Source organism: Equus caballus, chromosome 11 (genome assembly GCF_041296265.1).
Source record: "Equus caballus isolate H_3958 breed thoroughbred chromosome 11, TB-T2T, whole genome shotgun sequence".
NCBI classification, from domain to species: domain Eukaryota; kingdom Metazoa; phylum Chordata; class Mammalia; order Perissodactyla; family Equidae; genus Equus; species Equus caballus.
In genome coordinates this window covers 25,921,645-25,940,948 of record NC_091694.1, presented here as the reverse complement: position 1 = coordinate 25,940,948, position 19,304 = coordinate 25,921,645, and the positions used below count along the sequence as shown (strand labels likewise).

The following is a 19,304-nucleotide window of genomic DNA, read 5'->3' as shown; positions in this document are numbered from 1 at the left end:
AGGGACAAGCTTTGAGGAAGTCCTAGAGCGGGGTGGGTGGGGGTAGTGGGGCCAGGGCTTATGGTCATCCCTACCACCAGCCTTTCCTTGCTTTGGGTGCTGATGTGCGTCTGTGTGAGAGAACTGAAGCACCAGGCACTTGTGTTCCGTGGCCTGGCCCCCAAGGGGATTCTTATCTTCCCCTTCCTTCCTCTTGCCCTAAGGAATGGGAGTCCCAACATCAGGGCCTTGAAGGTCACCTTGGTGGGTACCTGACAACACCCAAGATGAGTGGCCTGTACCAGAACTCCAGTGACCGTCAGCTCCTGAGGCAGCCCCTCCCTTGTGGATGGCTCTGTCACACAGTCTCATTCTTGTAGAGCCAAATTCTGGCTTCCCATAGCTTCCCCTCAAAAATCATAGTCTACACCTCAGGGCCACATAGGACCCATCCAGTCCTGCTACCCACCTGAGGGTCACCTGGAAACCTGGGGATGGTGACCATGCCTCTCAAGGCGTCTTTTCCAAGTGGATCATCCTTGGGACACTTCAAGGAAGACAGAGCCAAGTGGGTGAATCCCAAGATCAGAAACCACCAAACCACAGGGTCACAGATCATGGCTCCAGAGTTAGACATCACTGAGGCCCTGTGCAGGAAACCTAGCCAAAAAGTCCCAGGAAGCAAAGTGGCCAGACCTTTCTGGGTGGGGAGTCAGACATGGGGGGTGTTGAGGGTTTCTGCTGGTCTGACGGGGTAAACAGCCATGTTGGGGTCCTGCTGCCCTCGTCTGTCCTGTGTATTAGGTGAGGGGCCTGTACATTGTATTTCCAAAAGGCGGGCCAAGTAGCCACCCAGGTTCACGCCTGAGTGTATTAAGGGGACTTTGCTGTAAGTTTCTGAAGCCTGAGATGTGACTCACCCATAGGATATGTCCATGTTTGGGGCTGTGTCAAGTGGCTCTGAGCAGGCCTCTGTAAGGCTTGTCACCTCAGCCCTGCTCTGTCACCTGCCCAGTTCTTAGAAGCTTGAGCAGGTTTGCCACAATCCTGACACTTCCCATAGGGAAGGGAAATCAGATGAGGGGGGTTTCTCAACACCCAGAGCTTGAGCATCACGAGGAACAGGGGTCCTCCCAGGTCCTATGGCCTAGCAGACACCCTCCCACAGAACCTGCCCCCCGCACTGACATTACATACCCATCTTCTCCCCACTCCCTACCGGACTATATAATCAATCCCCCCGACTCCAGCCTACCACCCAGATCTCACCAGATGCCTGAAAACCACATCCTCTTTAAAGACCCCAGACACAGCCCTGACTGGCTGTCACCCAGAGACACCACCCATCCCCAGATCCCCACAATCTAACCAGCACCCATGGGTGCCAGAAGAGTCTGAAGATACCTGGAGACCTCAAAACTCCCACAGATCTCCTCGTATACCTTCAGCCCCTAAAGACCATCCTGGCTCATTGTGCCACCTCTCACAGTCCCTCAGAGACCTGGGACTACAGACTTAGGCAGGCCATCAGGGAACTCGATCCTTACAGACTGCATACCTCTCTCCTGAGCACTAGACCCCCTGATCCAACCTCACCACCTACTCTTGAACAAACCACTTCATTCTTCTAAGTCTCTGTTTTCCTGTCTTAAAATGGGGGTAATAGAAACACCTACCTCGTGGGTTTATTGTGAGGGTGACACTAATGTGAGAAAAGTGCTCAGTACAGTGCCTAGCACCTCCGAAGCCATCAGGGTATGGTAGCTAGTTGTTATTAGGTCATCTTCCCTGGCTGGCCTGCCACCACCTCCAGCTTACCAGGTCCAAGTCTGATCTCATTGCTCCCCCATCCCTGCCGGCTCCACCTCCAGGGCTCCTGGCCTCAAGCCAAGACCTAGGTCATCCTAGACCCCTCCTTCTCCCTCCGCGTCCAGCCAGTCCCCAGATCGTGTCAGTTTCTTCAGTTCTACATCCTGAATAGTTCTCAACTTGATCTTTGATCCTCATGCCCACCGCCAACATCTGTCCGCAGCCTCATGAGGAGTCTCCCTTCCTTCAGGGGGCCCTCTCCAGTCCATTCTCCACAGAGGAGCCAAGGGGTTCTTCCTAAAATGCAATTCTGAGCTCCTCCCTCCTCTGTTACTTTTCCCCCACGGCTCTTAGGATAAACTGCAAGCCTTCCCTCCACCCCCGGCCCCTCCGCAGCCTCGCTCATCTTCCTCCCTTGCCCACGCACCCCGCCAAGCCCCACTAGCATTTGTACCCTGCCCTGGCCTGCGTGAGTAGCCAACGCATTACCTCCTCCGGAATCCTCCCAGATCGCCCCCACCTCCCTCGTCCCGCCCCCAGGCGGCGGGCGCCCTCCGGTGCGCTCTCCTCGCGCTGAAGTGTCCTCTGTGAACCAGGGCTCACGGCACTCGGGCTTATGAGGGCCTCCCCCTCGTCTGTCCCCCGGACAATGCCGCGAGTCCCGATGGCCTGGACCGGGTGGGTTCTGTTCCCTGCGGCCCCCTCAGGCCTCGGCGCACCCGACGGCTCGGTGGATGTCGGTGGAATCGATGAATCGGGGGGAGCCTTCACAGACCTTGCAGAGGAGGCGGAAGGCCCGTGGGTCCTGAGGCGGGGCCGCCTCGCTGGCCGTTCCCACCCACTGTGACTCCCGCGAGCCGAAGAAGTAGCGGCAACTCAGAATCCCCTCGCCTGGCAGCGGCGCGGGGCCGCCCCCTCCCTCCTCGGTGCTCCTGCCGCCTCCGCCCCCTCCCTCGCTCCATCCCTCCCTCCCGCTCTTTGTCTCCCTGGCGCCTAGCCTCCCCGCCACGCGCCCCCCGCATCGCCCCTCCCGGGGGACGCCCGCGGACCCCTGCGGACGCGACGCTAAGCATATCGGCCTGCCAGGAGGGGGCCCCGCGTCCTCCGGGCCTGTAGGCGGGGCGGGGAGGTGGGGTTCTCTCTCTCTCTCTCTCTCTCTCTCTCTCTCTCTCTCACACACACACACACACACACACACACGCACACATACACGCGCGCGCGCGCGCGCACGCAGCATCCTCCCGTCAGGTCTCCTTGTCCAGCCCCGCCCGCGCCTCCTGCTTCCTGCAAACCTTCTCCTTCTCTCCCCACACTCCACCCCCCGCCCCATTCCCTCTAGCTCCAGGACCCTCCTCGCCGACCCCCACCCCCACTCCCGGGATGAAGCGGATCGAGCCAGCCTGGAGCCCCCCGCGGCCGGGGTGACGGTCCCCCGCCCCTCTCCCGCCTGGCCCCCGCCCCGAGCACCATGGGCCTGAGGGGTTCCCGAGGCGCCGGACGCTGAAGATGAGTGATGCTGGAGGTGAGCGGCCGGGACCCCAAGGACCCTGAGGTGGATGGGGAAGCGGAGCTGGGCGTCACTAGGGCTCGTGGTGGGATCCCCGAGTGCGGTTGGATGGGACGAAGTCGACAAGGGCCTTTCTTCCCCTATCCCAAGGGGGACCGCACGGAACTAGGGTGTTGGGCTGTCAGGGGAGGGGGCGGAGATAGGATTGTGTCCCTAATCCTCTCCCTCCTGCCTGCCGCCTGGAGAAATTAATTTAAAAAAACTGCTGTGGGGGGAGGGGGAGAGGACTTAACTCCTTCTTGCCCGGCGCAGAGTTGGATGGATGGATTGGAGAGAAACTAGCCACCCGGCTCTGACTGGGGGATAGGGGCCCTGGGAGTGCAGTGGGTGCCCTGTCCTGCGCCCCTACCCCGTCTCCAGCGGCGCTTGGAGGGGGGATCCGACTCTTGCCGGCTGCCTCAAGCCTGGGCCTTATGGGAGGGGGCACTGCTTTCTCTAGCCCCACAACGGCCTCCTCCTACCCCCAGCCCCCTCTCCCGTCCATTCCTTTCCTTCCCCGCCTTTCCCGGTTGCATTTCTCTCTTGGTCTCTTTCTCCTCTTCCAGGGCCCATTTCCTCCTGCCTGCCCCGCTGGGGGCCTCCCCTCTCCCTGCCCGCGGATTCTCCTTCCCTCCTGGCCTTCATCCCTTGGGCCTCACTCAGGGCTGCTGGAGCCCTGTCCTCAGGACTACTTGCCCTGGCCCCATTCTCTGTCTCATCTCTTTCTTCCTTCTCTCTGCAGCTCTGTGGACTGACTCTCCACCAACCTGTCTCTCTCTTTTCCTACTCCCCACTTCCACTCCAGGGCTTGTGCGTCCTTTCTTTCTCTTTCTCCTTCCCCTGGGTCCCAGGAAGCTTTGAGCTCACCGCTTCCCATTCTCCCAGAGAAGGGTCAAAGGTGCTCCTGTCTGGGAATTGGAAGCTTTGGGAGGAAGGAGTGGCCTGGTAGTCAGAGCCCAGACTGTGTGTGTCCAGAGGAACAGGTTCATTTCCGCCTTGTGGCAGTTACCTGGTTGAATGTGCATGTATGAGTATGTGTGTGTGTGTGTGTGTGTTTGTGTGTGTGTGTAGGAGTGTAAATGGTGGGGAGAATTCAGTGTCTCATTTTCCAAGGCTCAGCTTTGGAAGGAGGGGGTTGGGTGGGAGGGACCTGGTGACCTCCTGGATAATGTGCTTCGGACAGTGTAGCAAGGATCGCCCATACACACCCCAGGGACTTAGTTGTTGAAGAGAGGAAAAGAAACCAGCTTGTGCTGAATCAGGATGGATTGGGTGCTGGTGGGAGCTGGAAGCCCCAGCCTACCCCAGAGGGAACCTGAATGAGGACTCCATCCATATGAGGGTCTCCACCCTGGCCTGGGACCTTAAATAAAGAAGACATGGGATCTCTATTCTCAGGTAGTCTAAGAGAGGAGGCACCACTACTGTCCTCAGAGAACCTCCATTCTGATGGCAGAGGCAGTACTTATCTTCAGAGAGTCCCTCCCCTCATGGGGAATACTGGCCCCTCTCCTCAGGGAGCTCCCATCTGATGTCAGGGAGACATGGCCCAATTAGGGAATCAATGAAGTATGAAAAATCCCGCATTTCCCAGTGGTTGGGGAAGAGTGGATTTAGAAATTACGTGGACGAATGGGAGGAGAGAGGGCTATCCAAGGCGGCTGTCTGGAGGAGGTAGCAGCTGGGTCCTGGTTGGCTGAGGCTTTGTGGTTGAATGAGGGACTTTAGTTCATTCTTAGGGGCAGCCTCCCTTCCCATCTGGCCCTCCCGGATAGGAAGAGAGGTTCTAGAACTTCTTTGCTACTAGCACCCAGAGTTCAAGAATGGCAGGAGGGTTCTTGAAGGCCCATATCCCTGGCCCCTTTTCACACCTCATTTCCTGCTTTCAGAGGCAAGCATCCGTGGAGCCTGGGTGGAGCTGGTTTTGAAGCCCCCCTCCCTCGGCCCTTTCCTCATGAGCACCCCACACAACTGCCGATCATCACCCAGGATAGGGCCGAGGGGAGGAGACTGGAGTCAAGTTTGAGTTCTGCCTCTTATCTCCTGCATCCGTTTTCCCATCTGTAAAGTGGGGATACTGAGACTCCCAGGCCAGGCCAGCTCACAGTGAGATGATGTCTATGTAATAACAAAAGAGGAGAGTTGGAAAAGACCCCAGCAGGGGGCAAAAAAAACCCCCAAACCCTAGCTTTCCTACACCTGTCAAATGTGTGGTCTGGCCCAGTGCCCTGCCTTTTTCGTGGGGACCTGAGTGTTAGAAGTAACTGGAGATCAGGTCTCAGCCATGCTGTATGCTCCTGCCCCTGAGCTTCCCTGCCCCTCTGACCCCCAGGCCTTGGTCTAGGGCTGCTGCTATCCTACATCTGCTAGGAAGCCTGCCCCAATTGTTTCAGCTTCATAGATCCAGCTTCCCGACCCGCCCTCCCTTCTTGCTTCCCACAAAAGCAAACCAAACCCCTACCCATCCACACTTCTTCCCAGAACATACTTGATGCATCATAGAGATCTGGCTGTCCACTGTTCTGCTGAGTACTCCTCATACCCTCCTGCATCTGTGAGTCTCTCTAGAACTGTGAGAACTGTGAGTTTGTCAAAAACAGTGGCCCTGCTGATGGTGCCAGCTTCCTGAACAGCTCGTGTTCAGGAAGACAGGTGGTGAGCACACCCGTGATGGGGGGTGGGGGAGGCAGAACTGGGTGATGGATGGGAAGATGGATGGGTTATGGATGGGGGTGGATGTTGGATGGATGGGTGAGTGAATGAATGGACGGATGGGCAAGCAGGTGGATAGATAAGTAGGGAGGGAGGGAGGGGGGTGGATGGAAGAACCTGGGTTCTGGTCCTGATTTTGCCGTTAAGTTGTTCTGTGATCTTAGGCCAGTCATTCTGCCCTCTGTTTATTTGTAAAATCAGAGGATTGGATTTAATAATCTCCAAGATTTCTTCCAGATTTGATGTTGGACAGTTTATGATGATTCAAGTTTTTAGGGAATGCTGATGATGGAAAGGCCCAAGACAGTGAAGGGGAGAAGTTCAGTGACCCATGTGGAGGCGCACAGCAGATCAGCCCAGAGCAAGACCGCAGGACACAGCCTGGGTCTACAGCCTGGATGTGCTTCTGCCCCTACCCTTCTGCTCCTGCCTCCTGCCCCAACGCCCTCCCCCGCCAGGGAGAGGTGTGGTTCAGATGACTTCTCTTCCAGGGGGCCCGGAAGAAGAGTTCTAAGGGGAGGTGAGGGGCCAGAAGGCCCAGAGCAGGTAGCCATTGGCGGCTCCCTCGCCTCCGCCAACCTGAACCTTTCATCCACAGTCTTTTTCTCTCTCTCTCCTCGCTTGTCCTCCCCAGCTCGCTTGAGTCATGGCTTCTTCAAAGCTCCGAGAACCCGCGGATGAAGTTTTCGGTAAGTTCTGTTTGGCTCTTTCTCTAGCCAAGGCCACCTGGCATGTGGTGGGGGGAGGGGGTTCCCTTGGGGACTTCAGTGTGTGTATGTGTGTGTGTGTATTGTGACCTTCCAGCCTGATTCTTTGTCACTACTATCTGAGTGGACATGCCATTTACAACAAAAATAATAACAACCGTCCTCGCTTAGTAAGTGCTTGTCTCCCTGCCAGGTACTCGGCTAGCATCCCCACCTCACATGCACTGTATCATTTAACCCTTGCAATAATGCTAAGAAGAGTGCGCATTTTACAGACAAGGAGCCTGTGGTACAGAGTGGTAAAGTGACTTGCTTTAAAGATCACACGGCAGGTTGGTGGCAGAGCTGGGACTAGAACTCCAGACTGCCCAACTCCTTGCTCTCAGTCACTATGCCGTAGAGCTGTATCCCCCAGCACAGATGACACACATTACCTCCAAGTCACATAAATAAGGAACCTCACCCTGCATGGATGTGCATGGAAATCAAAGGCATAACACACTCTCAGCCTCAGTACTCCCAGGCCAGCCCGTCCATGCACGCTGGGGTGCAGATACACGCTGGGGTGCATGCACACACCGGCTGCACCATCATTTACCCCCTGTAATCTTTCTATTGTGTGGACTGGAGAAAGACCACTCCACCTGACTGGGCAGAGCTCCCAGCATGCACTGGGTGGAAAAGCTGTTTCCCAGCTGGATTTGGTGGAGGAGTCAGTGAGCAAAGGCCATGGAGGAACAGGAAGGGAGAGGTGGAGACAGAAAGAAGAAGCTGTCTGAAGCCTGTAATATGTGCCGCCTTCAGGGCGGTCACATTTGTGCCTATGGCCTCAAGGGGCTTCCAGTCTCTCCTCCCTGCCTTCTCCTCATCTCTACCTTCCTTCCCCTCTCCTCCCCCCCTCCCCTGGGCACCTCACTCTCCCCTGCCACCACACATGCCCTGGCACTGCCAGGAACTACTTCCTGCCCTGGCCTCCCTAGGACCTGTGAAGTGGAGGGTTTGCCTCCAGGATGCCCCCAGCCCTGGACTGCATCTGGGCCTCAGACTCTGAGCATCTCCATCTCCACTCAGGAGGCCCGACCCCTGGCCTGACAGAGATGAGCTCCCCCTTCCCCAGCTTCTCAGCCTCCACTCCCCCACCCTTCCTGTTTTCCTTCTCCCAGACCTGCTGAGGTAGCTGGCTGCCTCGCCTGCTTCCAGATGCAAAAGGCAATTAAATATTCATGACTTCCCACTGCCCAGGGCTGGGCTAACTCCCGCAGGGGGGAGAGAGAGGGAGAAAGGGAGAGAGGAAGAGAGGAAGAGAGAGAGATGGAGGGAGGCATAGAAGGAGGTGAGAGAGCCTGGTAGAGTGAAGCACAGGAGGAGAGGCTCGCCTCACCTTGCCTCAAAAACCCACAGACCCCTTAGGAGTCCCTTTGCTCCCTAGACCCTCCAAGGTAAGACCACCACAGTCTTGATGTGGCCCAGAGTCAGGAGCAAAGGGCCCTCTAGCCCAGGGTGGCTGGGCTCCACCTGAGTGCCAGAGGGGTAGAGAATGCTCATCAGCTCCCCCTCTGCACCCTGGGCCAAACCTTCTGAGCCTCAGTTTCCCCACATGTGAAACGAGGGGTTGGACTCACAAGTCGCTCCCATCTCTGCCTCAGAGGAAGTATAGCGGGCTTGGTAGTTACAAACTGAGCCTCCAGAGCCAGGAGCCAGACTGCTTGTAACCCTGGCCCGCTTTTTCACCAGCCGTATGCCTACAGGCAAATTAAGGCTACCCTGGGGATTCCTGGAGTCTCTTCCTCCAGGGTTGTGGGGAGTTTTAAATGAGCTAGTAATTGTAGAGCACTTAGAACAGTGCCTGGCACAGTGAGAGCCCCCTAAGTGCTAGCTATCATTATTCTGTGTTTCAGTCCCCAGTCCTTAGTGTCAGGGAGCAGGGGGCAGAGGGCTCCCTCGCCCAGCTCAGCCCCAGGCCTGGAAACTCTAGAAGTGAAGCAGGGGCAGTTAAGGCAGCAGAGCAGCGGTGTCGAGCCTGGGGTCCAAGATAGCAGTCCTCTGACAGGACCTCTTGCCTCTCCAAGCCACCACCCACGGTCCCTGGATGACTGCAACAGCCTCTCTGAGTCCACCCTCCCCCTTCAGCTTGACTATTCCCTTTCCTTGCAGGATGCACTGGTCCCTGGTAATCCTCAGACACTCCCCGCCCAAGGCCACACCATCCCCTCTCCTTAGAAAGCTCTCTCTTGTTCTTTCTACAACCTTGGGTCTTTATGGCCACCCAGACTTCAGCCTGGCCACCTCCTCTAAAGTGGTAGCCCCCCCACCACTCCCTGTCTCTTTTGTCCATTCCGCAATATTCCTGAGCTCCAGCTCTGTGCCAGGCTCTAGTCTAAACCCTGGGGAGACAGCACAGAACAAGCCAGATAAAGTCACTGTCCTTGTGGAGCTTGACTTCTAGTGCAGGGGCAAGCAGGGGGATGGATAATAAAGTGCACATAACTAAAGAAGGAACATATCAGACGGCGAGGAGAGGATTAAGAACCGGGTGTGACGGAATGGGGGCATCAGCACTGCGTGTGTCTTGAGTCCATCTCTGCCCAGCTGTGCACCGGTCCTTCAGTTCATCAAACATGACTGAGCACCTGCTCTCTGCCAAGCCTTGCACCAGGCTCTCATGGTACCCAGTGGACAGTGCAAGGCCTCCCCCTCTGCCTTGTGCAGACCCACAGGTGACACGCCTTGCCGACCAGATCATAGTGCCGAGGCTGAAGAGGCGCAGCTGTCCAGAGTGCCGGGAGGTGATGTACTGGAGCTGACAGCCAGGCCAAGGAGGGGTGGCAAGCGATGGAGCAGAGAGAGCAGCATGAACATGGGGCTGGAGGCGGGGAACCAAGGCAGAGGCGGGTCTTCAGGTAGCTGGGTATGGGTATAAGCAGGTCACTACTGTTCCCACAAGAGTAGTGCTTGTGAGCACTTACAAGTCTCAGGCATGATGGTGAAGCACTTCATATACATGATCTTATTTAGTGCTCACGACAGCCCTATAAGGAAAATATGCCATCTGGACCCCATTTTACAGATGAGGAAGCCAGTACCTAAATGTGAGTAACTTGTCCAAGGAACTGGAGTCAGCCCTGGCCGTTTGGCTGCAGGGCCTATGCTCCACACCGCGGAACCGGTGTTGTGTAAGAGCATGCTGTGCTCTGCTGTGCTGCACGGAGGAGGGAGTGTGGGAACATGGAGCGGTGCTCTGGGCCCCTCAGACCTTGAATGGGGGGCTGAGGGGCATGGACTTTATGTTGTTGGCTTTGGGACCCTCTCCCCCAACTGGGTATCAAAAGCAGGAGAGTATGGGACACAGTCAGAAATGTGTTCTAGAAAGTTTCTTCCAGCTTGTGCAAAGTGGGGAGGAAGGCAGACCAGAGGCAGGGAGCTAGGGATGGACGGATACTGAGGCCATGCTCTGGGAGGGTGGGGGCGGCGGTGGGCCACTGGTGAAGGCCTGAGCTAAGGCAGTTCAGTCCCAACCGAGAGGAGAGGCCAGGTCCCCGGGGATGAAGAAGGTAGATCAATAGAACTGTGTTCTTAAAATAATATTTACTAAGCACCTACTATGTGCCAGGCACCATGTGATGCCTGTGTGAGCACAGTGAACAGAATAGAGAAACATCTGCCGTCATGGAGCTGACATTCTAATGGGTGGAGACAGACAGTAAACTAAGAAAGTAAAATATCAAAAAAATAGTATGCCAGAGAATTATAAATGATACAGGCAATAAATAGGGGAGGGGCTCTGGGGTATGATAAATTGGGTGGTCAGGGAAGGCCTCAGTGAGAGAAAGCATTTAACCAAAGACATGAAGGAGATGAGGGAGAGAACCAGACACAAACCTGTGGCAAGAGCCTTGCAGGAAAAGCGAAGAGGGAGTGCAAAGGCCCTGTGGTGCAGGCTAGGCTTGTGTGAGGAAGAGCAGGCAGCCAGGGTGGCTGGAGCAGAGAAAGCGAGAGAGAAATAGAAGCTCAGTGGTAGGGGAGCGCAGACTGAGTCTGGAAGGCCACTGGGGGAACTTTGGCTCTTTTCTGTGTGCGATGGAATCACCAGAGGGCTCTGAGCAGAGGAGTGACATGAGCTGACACGTTTTATCAGGATCACTCTGGCTGCTGTGTTGAAAATAGACTGTAAATGGGAAAGGGAGGGAGACCAGCTGGGAGGCTTCTGTAACAATCGAGGCAAGAGTTGAGGCGATGGTGACCTAGACCCGGGAAGCTGTGAGTTCTTTCTCTCCTCTCCCCTTCCCTGCCCTCCCATCCTCTCCCCTCTCCTTCCTTCCTCTCCTCTCCTCTTCTCCTTTACTCTTCTGCTGTCTCTCTCTCCTTTCTCTCCGTATGTGTGCACACAGACAGTTTTTGGAAATCAAAAGTGGAGGGAATCTCAGTGTTTTCTATCACGTGCTCGCGTACTTATCACTCAGCCTCAGCAATCATCAACTCGTGGCCAGTCTTATTTCCTCTGTATCCCCTTCCACCCTCCACTCCTATTCCCCAGTATTGTTTTGAACCTAATCCAAAACATCATATCATCTCACCATAAATATTTCAGTACGTCTAGATATATTTCAAAAGTAGAGCTAACAAGAATTGTGACTGGATCGCTTTGTGGGGTGGGAGGGAAAGAGAGGAGTCAGGGATGACTCCAGGGGTCTGGCCTGAGCAGCTGGAGGATGGAGCTGCCATTCACCGAGATGGGCAGACTGGGAGGAGCAGCCTTGGGGGGTGAGGAAGTCGGGAGTCCAGTTTTGACACATACATTGAAGATGCCTGTTGGACCTCCAAGTGGAGGTGTCAAGTAGGCAGCTGGACACATGAATTACCAACTGGGTCTGGAGCTTAGGAGGACGGGCAGCTTGGAGCTGTCTGAATGGGGTGACTGGGTGGACGACGGGGCCTTTCACTGAGCCAGGGAACAAGGAGAAGCCAGTTTGAGGCAAGGTGGTGGGTTCATTTTGATGGGTTGAGTTTGAGTGCCTGGGTCTCTGACATGGCAAGTTCCCCGGCAGGTGCTAAGGTGCCTGGGCTTGGAATTCAGGGGAGGGGTCAGGGCTGGAAAAGACATAGGTGATAGTTAAGCCAGGAGAGCCACTGGGGTGGCTTAGGGGATGTGTGCAGACAAGAGAAAGAGGAGCAGGCGATGGGGGTTCCCGAGATCATGGTTGGGGCAGGGGGGAGTCGGGAAGAGAGGTCTTAACCCAGCCTGGGGTCTGGGAGGAACCTCTTCTGCCAGGAGACCCCAGTACCAAACCCAGAGATGCTGCAGAGTGAGGGATGCATGCTCAGGTGGAGCGAATGAAAAGTGAAACTAGGAGCAATAGAGTTTATGCAGGATACATTGGGTTTGCCTGCTCTTCCTCCATGTCCTCATCTGGGACCCAGCCCTGTGCCACTGACCCCAGGACAGGACAGGCTTCAGGGGCCAGTGACCTTTCCTCCCTGCTGCTGCCACCAACTTGTAGGGGGTTCCTTCTGCTCCACTTCAACTGCAAGCCCTCCAGATGCTCCGCAGTGCTGTCTCTGAGTGCAGCGCTGAGCATGGCACAGCAAGTCCCCAGCAGTGCCAGTCTTGGAGTCAGACTAGCCAGGCTCAAATCCTGGACCATTGCTACCTTTGCTCAGCTGTAAAATGTGCATAATAGCTGTCCCTGGCTCACTGGTTTGCTCTGAGTAGATGAGGTGCCATATGTACATTCTGGTGCGTAGTAGGCCCTTCTTCCGTGGTAGCCATTATTACCATGGTCTCCCCAGCCTCATGCCCCAGCCCTCCCCTCCACAAACCTAGTCTTCAATTGCCCCCACCAACTTCCGTACTTCCCATCATTGCATGTACCAAGCTTGCCACCCAGACCCAAGACCCAGCGTTGGTATTTCCTCTTCAGACCCATCCAAACCCATGTCCTGCTGTGTGTGCCTGGGAGAGCTTCCATCACACTGCTGTATTTACATGCTCTCGTGTCTGGCTCCCCCCGAGACCGAGAGACCCTGTTTTCCATCTCATCTGTACTCCCAGTGCCTGGCACTGGGAAACATTTGTTGAATGTCTGGGGTGTGAGTGCAGGTGGCCGCCTGAGGCGACCTCTGGGCTTGCTGTCCTCATGTGTCTGGTCTCTGCCCCCTCCACCTGGTTCGCAGACTTGGACTTGGCTGTGCCAGAGACCGTCAGACTGGACAGCAGTTTACACAAGGCCCGGGCCCAACTACTGGCCAAGGGCCGGAGACACCGGCCCTCTCGCTCAAGGCTTCGGGACAGTGCCAGCTCTGCAGAGGATGGTGAAGGCTCCGATGGGCCCGGAGGCAAGGTTGGGGCAACCCACCCAATCACATATCCCCACCCACCCTTCTGGCCCCTGGATAATCCCTCCAAATCGCTCTTCCAGGGAAACCACACCCCCAGGCTTCTGACATAATAATGCGCACAAATATTAGCTGCATTCACTTCTGGCTCATTTCATCCTTTCAAGGAAGGTGTTATCACCCCCATCGGTTCAGTAACAGTCATACAGTTAGTGAAGCAGGCGGGATTCAACCCCAGTTTGTGTGACTGAAAGCCCGGGCACCCCACGGCCCACGGGCACCGGGAAACCCTCCCTCCAGGCTCCCTGCCTTGGAGGCTCCCATGCAGTTTACAGGGTGAACCCGTTCCCAGACGCTCCGGGAAGCGGGGAGGAGGCTTGGCGGTGAGCGGCTGCCCCCTCCCCCAGGTGAACGACGGCTGCGGGAGCCCCCTGCACCGGCTGCGATCGCCTTTGCACTCGGGCCCGGGGTCCCCGGCCGGGGGCTCTTTCTGCCTGGATCCCCCGGGGTTGCGGCGCAGCCTGGACGAGGACGAGGCGCCGCCCTCGCCGCTCACACGCTATCGGCCCCTGCACAACGCCGCCTCGCACGAGGGCCTGGCCGCCGCCTCCGGCTCACCGCCGCGCTCCGCACCCTCCTCGGACAGCTCGCCTAGCTTCGTGCGCCGCCACCCGCGCGCAGAGCCGCACAGCGAAGGTGAGCGGCAGCCGGCGCGGCGCCCCCTGCTGGTGCGCGCCGGGAGTGCAGCGGCCCCTCCGATCCTTCCCGCAGGGTGGGCGCCTAGGGGCAGGACTGGACCAAGAGGGACCGGGTGGCTTGCGGGGAGGTGGAGAGTAATCACCGCGGCTCATTCATTCATCAACTGAGCACCTACTATGTGCCAGACACTGTTGTGCACTGGGACACATAGGTGAGCAAACAGATGCGGCCCTTGTCCTCATGGGGCTTGTAGCTTCAGGGAGAAACAATCAAATAATTCCTTATAGTTTAGGGGGAAGCCAGCAGAGCATCCCTTAATTAAACGTGTAGTTACAAGCTGTAAGAAGTGCTATCAGGGAAACGTGCACGGTGGCAGGAGAGCATATACCAGGGTGAAAGGACCCAGGTTGGGAGCATGCTGGAAGGCTTCTCTGAGGAAGTCACAGATTGGAAGCCAAGATTGGAAGGGCTAGAAGTTGGCCAAGATAAAATTAACAGTAAATAGTAGTGGTTCCTACTTTTTCAGAGTGGTTTACGGTTTGTATACGGCTTTCATAAACATCCCATTAGGCCCCATGAAATAAGCAGGTGTTATTATTCCATATTTGAGATGAAGGAAACTCAGGTAAAGTGACGTGTCCAAGAGCCAGGTCGCCTGATTCTAAGTCAAGAGAATTTCTACCACTTCGTACTGGCACCTGAAGGAGGCAGGCAAGCCACCGTACATACATTCTTTCCTGCTCTTCCCTGAAAGATGACAGCCGGGATGCCAGCCCACCTGAGCCTGCCAGCCCCACCATTGGCCTGGATAAGAAGACTCGCCGAAAGTTCCTGGACCTGGGGTGAGTGGAGGAGGGACCAGAACAAAGGTGTGGAGCTGTGGGGGTCAGGGGCAGCACAGGGGCAGCACCGCCCCACTCCCCCCGCCCTCGCCACAGGGTCACCTTACGCCGAGCATCCACTAGCAAGAGCCGGAAGGAGAAGGGCAGCAACCGCCTGTCCATGGGCAGCAGGTAAGAGGCACCCACAGCGCCTCAGCACAGCTTCCGCCCCCATCTCCCTGTGGGTCCCGGCCCTTCCCTCAGTGCCCCTACCCATGCAGGGCGCTCTCTCCACAGGGAGTCGGTGGAGGCGTCCGGCAGGTCAGGGGGCTCCCCGTTTCTGCCCTTTTCCTGGTTCACAGACAGCGGCAAGGGCTCGGCGTCCTCCGGCAGCACCACCTCCCCCACTTGCTCCCCTAAACATGAGGGATTCAGCCCTAAGAAGTCAGCTTCCCAGGTGAGTCCATTGCCATCTCGCCCCCAGACTGAGGTGGCATGACGTCATACTTGACCTTGGCTTGGGCTGGGCTCCAGGCATTCTGGGCATCCATTTGTCCATCGATGGAGCCATTCAGTGATTCATTCATTCATCCATTCTCTGAGTTCCTGCACTCACTCGGTCACTCATTCATGTTCTGAGTAGTTGATTCATTGCCTGCCTCATCCATTCAACACACATCACTGACCACTGATTGCCCTGGTGTATACCCAGCCCGAGGTCACCTCGTTCCTGCTGACTATGCTACCTGGCTCCATTCTGGCCCCATGTCCTGTCTTATGAGCTGGGCTACCTGTGTGGTGGCATAAGGCTTGTGGGATATAGAGATAAATAGGACCCCAACCTAGCTAGTGCTCAGAAAGCTCACAGCCCTTGGGAGAAGTGAGACCGAGTCACAGAAGCAACAATGAGCGTTCGCTTATCCTCACACAGCACCCTACAGTTGACAAAGCTCCAAAGGCATGTTTTTGCTTTCCTCTCACGAAGGCTCAGTGAAGTAGGGAGGGCAGGCATGCTCTCCCCCACTGCACAGATGGGCAAATGAAGGCCCAGACAGAAGGGACTTGCCCACAGACTCGCAAGGAGTTAGCTGCCAGGTTCTAAGACCCTGAGCCCAGTGCTCATTCTGTGGTTCTGTTCCTTATGTGCAGCTGGGGCAGAGAAGATCAGGAAGCTGGGAATTCAGAGGAGAAGGAGACCCTTCTGACCTGAGACTTCCTTCTTTCCTCCCTCCTGGCATGCCTTCCCTTTCTTCCTTCTCTTGTGCTGGGGTCCTGGGGATACCACAGTGAACAGACACAGCCCAGGCCCGCATAGAGCTCACAGTGCAGGGAGGACAAGGACCTCTAACCAGGCACTTACAAGCCAGGGTGCTAGAGGCTATGGTGGGGAGGCACAAGGCAGGGACACCTGATCCAGCCTAGGGGAATCCTGGTTGACTGCCTGTAAGAAGCAACACCTAGTCTGAAACCTCCTCCATTCCTGCTAACTATTCTGCTTGACTCAGTTCTAGCCCCATGTCCTCCCAGAGGCCTCAGATCCTGATGCCCCACACAAGTCACCATGTCACATGTGCCTGCCCAGCTCCTGGCTCATGCATAGGGTGCACTGTGTAACTCCTGGTACCCAGTCCCTGACCTCATCTCCATCCGGATGAGGGGTGGTGGGTTGGGGAGACTCCCTTGGGCTTGGGGGTGAGCTGTCTCCTCAGTGGCATGCACCTCCCACTGTCTAGGAATCCACTCTGAGTGATGACTCCACACCCCCCAGCAGCAGCCCCAAGATCCCGAGTAGTTCCCGGCAGGAGGCCAAGTGTTCCTACCCCTACCACACGCTGTCCCAGTCTTCAGATGAGGTGAGCAAGCCCTGGCCTCTGACTCTGCTGGCTGTGCAAGCCACAGGCCACATGTAACCCCTCATTCTCCTTGGTCTCCGCCCCAGTTCCTGGATGAACCTCTCCCTGCTGTCCACCACTGGACCAGTCAGCAGGTGGGCCAGTGGCTGCACAGCCTCAATCTGGAGCAGTATGCTGCTGAGTTCGCCGCGCGGCAGGTGGACGGGCCACAGCTACTGCAGCTTGATGGAAGCAAACTGAAGGTGGGTCAGAGTGGAAGGGCCACGCCCCAGCTGGAGCCTAGGGCAACCTTCAAGGGTTGGGAGCTCCTCATCCTGACCTTTTCACTCCCTGAGGCCACTGCCCTGACCTCTGACCTTTAGGCAAGGTCCTTGACCTAGTCTTTGCACCCCTAGCACGGGTCACCAGTCTGACTTGAAACTCACGCCCAGTTCTTTGGTTTGACCTTCAAGCTCCAGCCCAAGTCTCCAGGTTGACCTTGACCTCTAGGACTACCATATTACCTGCCTCTTGACTCTAATGAGTCTCCTGGTATGATGAGAAGCCAGGCCTCTCCCCTGATCGCCTTGTCTGATTCTCAGTCTTGGAAACTGGTGATAGCGGGGCTGTTGGGGGGCCTCTGATGGCTGTGCTGGGAGGTTTCTGGCATTTCCCACCCTCTGCTGAGTTGTGGGGAACAGGTGATGAGGACAGTCCCCCAGGAAGCCGCTGGAGTGGGAGGGGCCTCAGCCACTGAGTAGCTGTGTGACCTTGGGCAAGTTGCTCCCCATCTCTGGGCCTCAGGGTGTTGGACAGGGTCGTGCCAAGGCTGAAATCTGAGTGGAGGAATGGGAACCAAGGGGGAGGGGGTGGCAATGGGCCTGGTACCCTCCACCCTGATCTCTCCCAACCACTGCCATTGCAAATTCTTGCCTTGAGGGTCACATCCATCACAAGTCTGGGATGTGTGGGCCACAGTTCAAGGAGGGAGGACACACAGAGCTCCAGAGAGATTTCACCTGGGGCACAAAGAACCCGGGGCTTGGGTTGGCCAGGGCCGGCGGTTCTCGGCTTTCCCTCACCCTCCATTCCTCCCCCAGAGCCTGGGGCTCACCAACTCACATGACCGGGCGCTAGTGAAGCGGAAGGTGAAGGAGCTGGCGGCGGCTGCTGAGAAGGAGCGCAAGGCGCAGGAGAAGGCCGCGCGGCAGCGAGAGAAGCTCCGGCGCAAGGAGCAGGAGGCCAAGAAGAGCTAGGGGTGGGCGGGGCAGGCACTGGTACCCGGGCACCCAGGCGCGGGTGGCCATGGGCTCGGCCGGCACAGGCCTCACGGGGATGCGGGGCCTGGACGCCAAGCTTGGGCTGGCCTGGCCCCACGCTCTCAGGGGGTAGACGCCCTCTCACCCTGTCACTCTATCTGGACCCAGATCCCCAAGAAAGGGAGACCCCAGGGAGAGGGCCCAGTAATAAATCCAATTTCAAGGACTCGTTTGGCAGAGTTCCTGGGAGAGGTGGCAGCTTATGGGAAGAGGGCAGAGAGCGGAAGCTAGTCTGCAAACCCAGAGGCACCTGGGTCAGTCTGACCCTCTGCCCTCAGGCCCCGCTGGTGCTGGGGCCCACAGTGAGCTAGAATGCCCGCCTGCCTTCCAGAGGCCCTGAGACCGGGCCAGGGTCCCAGGGCTCAGAGAGTAGCTGAGCACCTCGGCAGGAAGTGGATAGAGTTGTTCCTCTCCAGCTCTCCAAGGAGGCTGTGTGTTGGGAGAGCTCTGTTCTGCTCCCCAGGCAGGCTGGTGGGCACTGCAGCAACTTGCACTCAGGGTAGACTCCCAGTCTGCACTCAGCAGGAGAGCAGAGAGAGCAGCAGGTTATCTCACGCAATCCTTCAGAAGGGAGGGAGGCTGGAAACCTCCTCCTCCTTTCTCCTTCCCATCCCGTGAGTCCCAATGGTGAGATGACATCCATACAGGCCTGCCCCTCCTGGGGCCCATTCAAGGCCTGGCCGTTGACCCACTCTCCAGCCCAGGGCCCCCTTCTCCTCCTGCTGCTCCCTCAGAGGGCACCTGAGCCTTCTTGGGGATAGAGCAAGCTTGGGAACTGGTACGGACAGAGGACATCCCCTGCCAATGCCTAGGTGGTACTGAACCGGTGACTCCCCACCCCTGCCAGGCAGAGAGGCAAAATCTAGGAGGTCCCCTGGACGCTACTAGACTGGAACGGTTCATCGGCCCTCCCCCATCTGCCTTGGTTCCCGTTGGTGCCTCAGTGGGCTCTGGAACTGGCAGACAGTGCAGGCTCTGGTTTGCTGGGCCCCAAGGAGGGGTGGGGCCAGCCCCCTTGGTGGGGTGGAGCCCATGGAGAGACGGCATCTATCACTGTAGGCAGGGAGTGTTCGGGTATGGCACTGGCCAGCAGCTAGTCCAGCTTTGGGAGCATTGGCCAGAGGTACCGATGGGGCCAGGGCGTCTCTGCTTAGAAGCACCACACACCCCCATCTGCCTGGAGTGGTGGACAGGACCCTACGCACGCTGATTTCCCTCATTCCTGCCCAGCGCTGGGGCCTGAGGGCCACCCTGGTATAGCCAAGCCCCTGTCTCCCTGGGATTCAGCCTTTTACTTCTCTTGCTATATAGGCTGGGAGAGGGGCTTCAGAGGGAAACAGGTATGGGGGCACTGGCAGCATCTGGCCCTGGTGGGGGTACCGGTGGGGAGGCTGGATGGCACCCAGGTCCTTGAAGCTATCAGGGGCTATATGGGTGCCCACCTGCATGTGAAGGGGGGAGGCGGTACTCAGTTTACTTCAATAAACACTAATGACGTGCCATTGACCTTTCTGTCTGCCCCAGTGGGGGGCTGGGCTGGGTCAGGA

At 57.1% G+C, this 19,304-nt stretch overlaps 1 protein-coding gene across 3 annotated transcripts; it reads left to right on the top strand.

Moving 5' to 3' along the window:
• The first annotated feature begins 2,503 nt into the window (after nt 1-2,503).
• SAMD14 (sterile alpha motif domain containing 14) lies at nt 2,504-17,923 on the top strand. Of its 3 annotated transcripts, none has more exons than XM_070227445.1 (10): nt 2,504-3,310; nt 6,681-6,735; nt 12,925-13,086; nt 13,494-13,782; nt 14,540-14,627; nt 14,724-14,798; nt 14,904-15,063; nt 16,340-16,459; nt 16,546-16,701; nt 17,539-17,923. In XM_070227445.1, the coding sequence occupies exons 2-10, from the start codon at nt 6,724-6,726 to the stop codon at nt 17,692-17,694; spliced, it is 1,218 nt and encodes a 405-aa protein (XP_070083546.1). In that variant the 5' UTR covers nt 2,504-3,310; nt 6,681-6,723; the 3' UTR covers nt 17,695-17,923. The 3 variants fall into 3 exon arrangements, with proteins under 3 accessions (XP_070083546.1, XP_023508475.1, XP_070083545.1); XM_023652707.2 differs by having other exon boundaries at nt 12,925-13,091; XM_070227444.1 differs by having other exon boundaries at nt 2,953-3,310; nt 5,816-6,735; nt 12,925-13,091.
• Nucleotides 17,924-19,304: the final 1,381 nt, after the last annotated feature.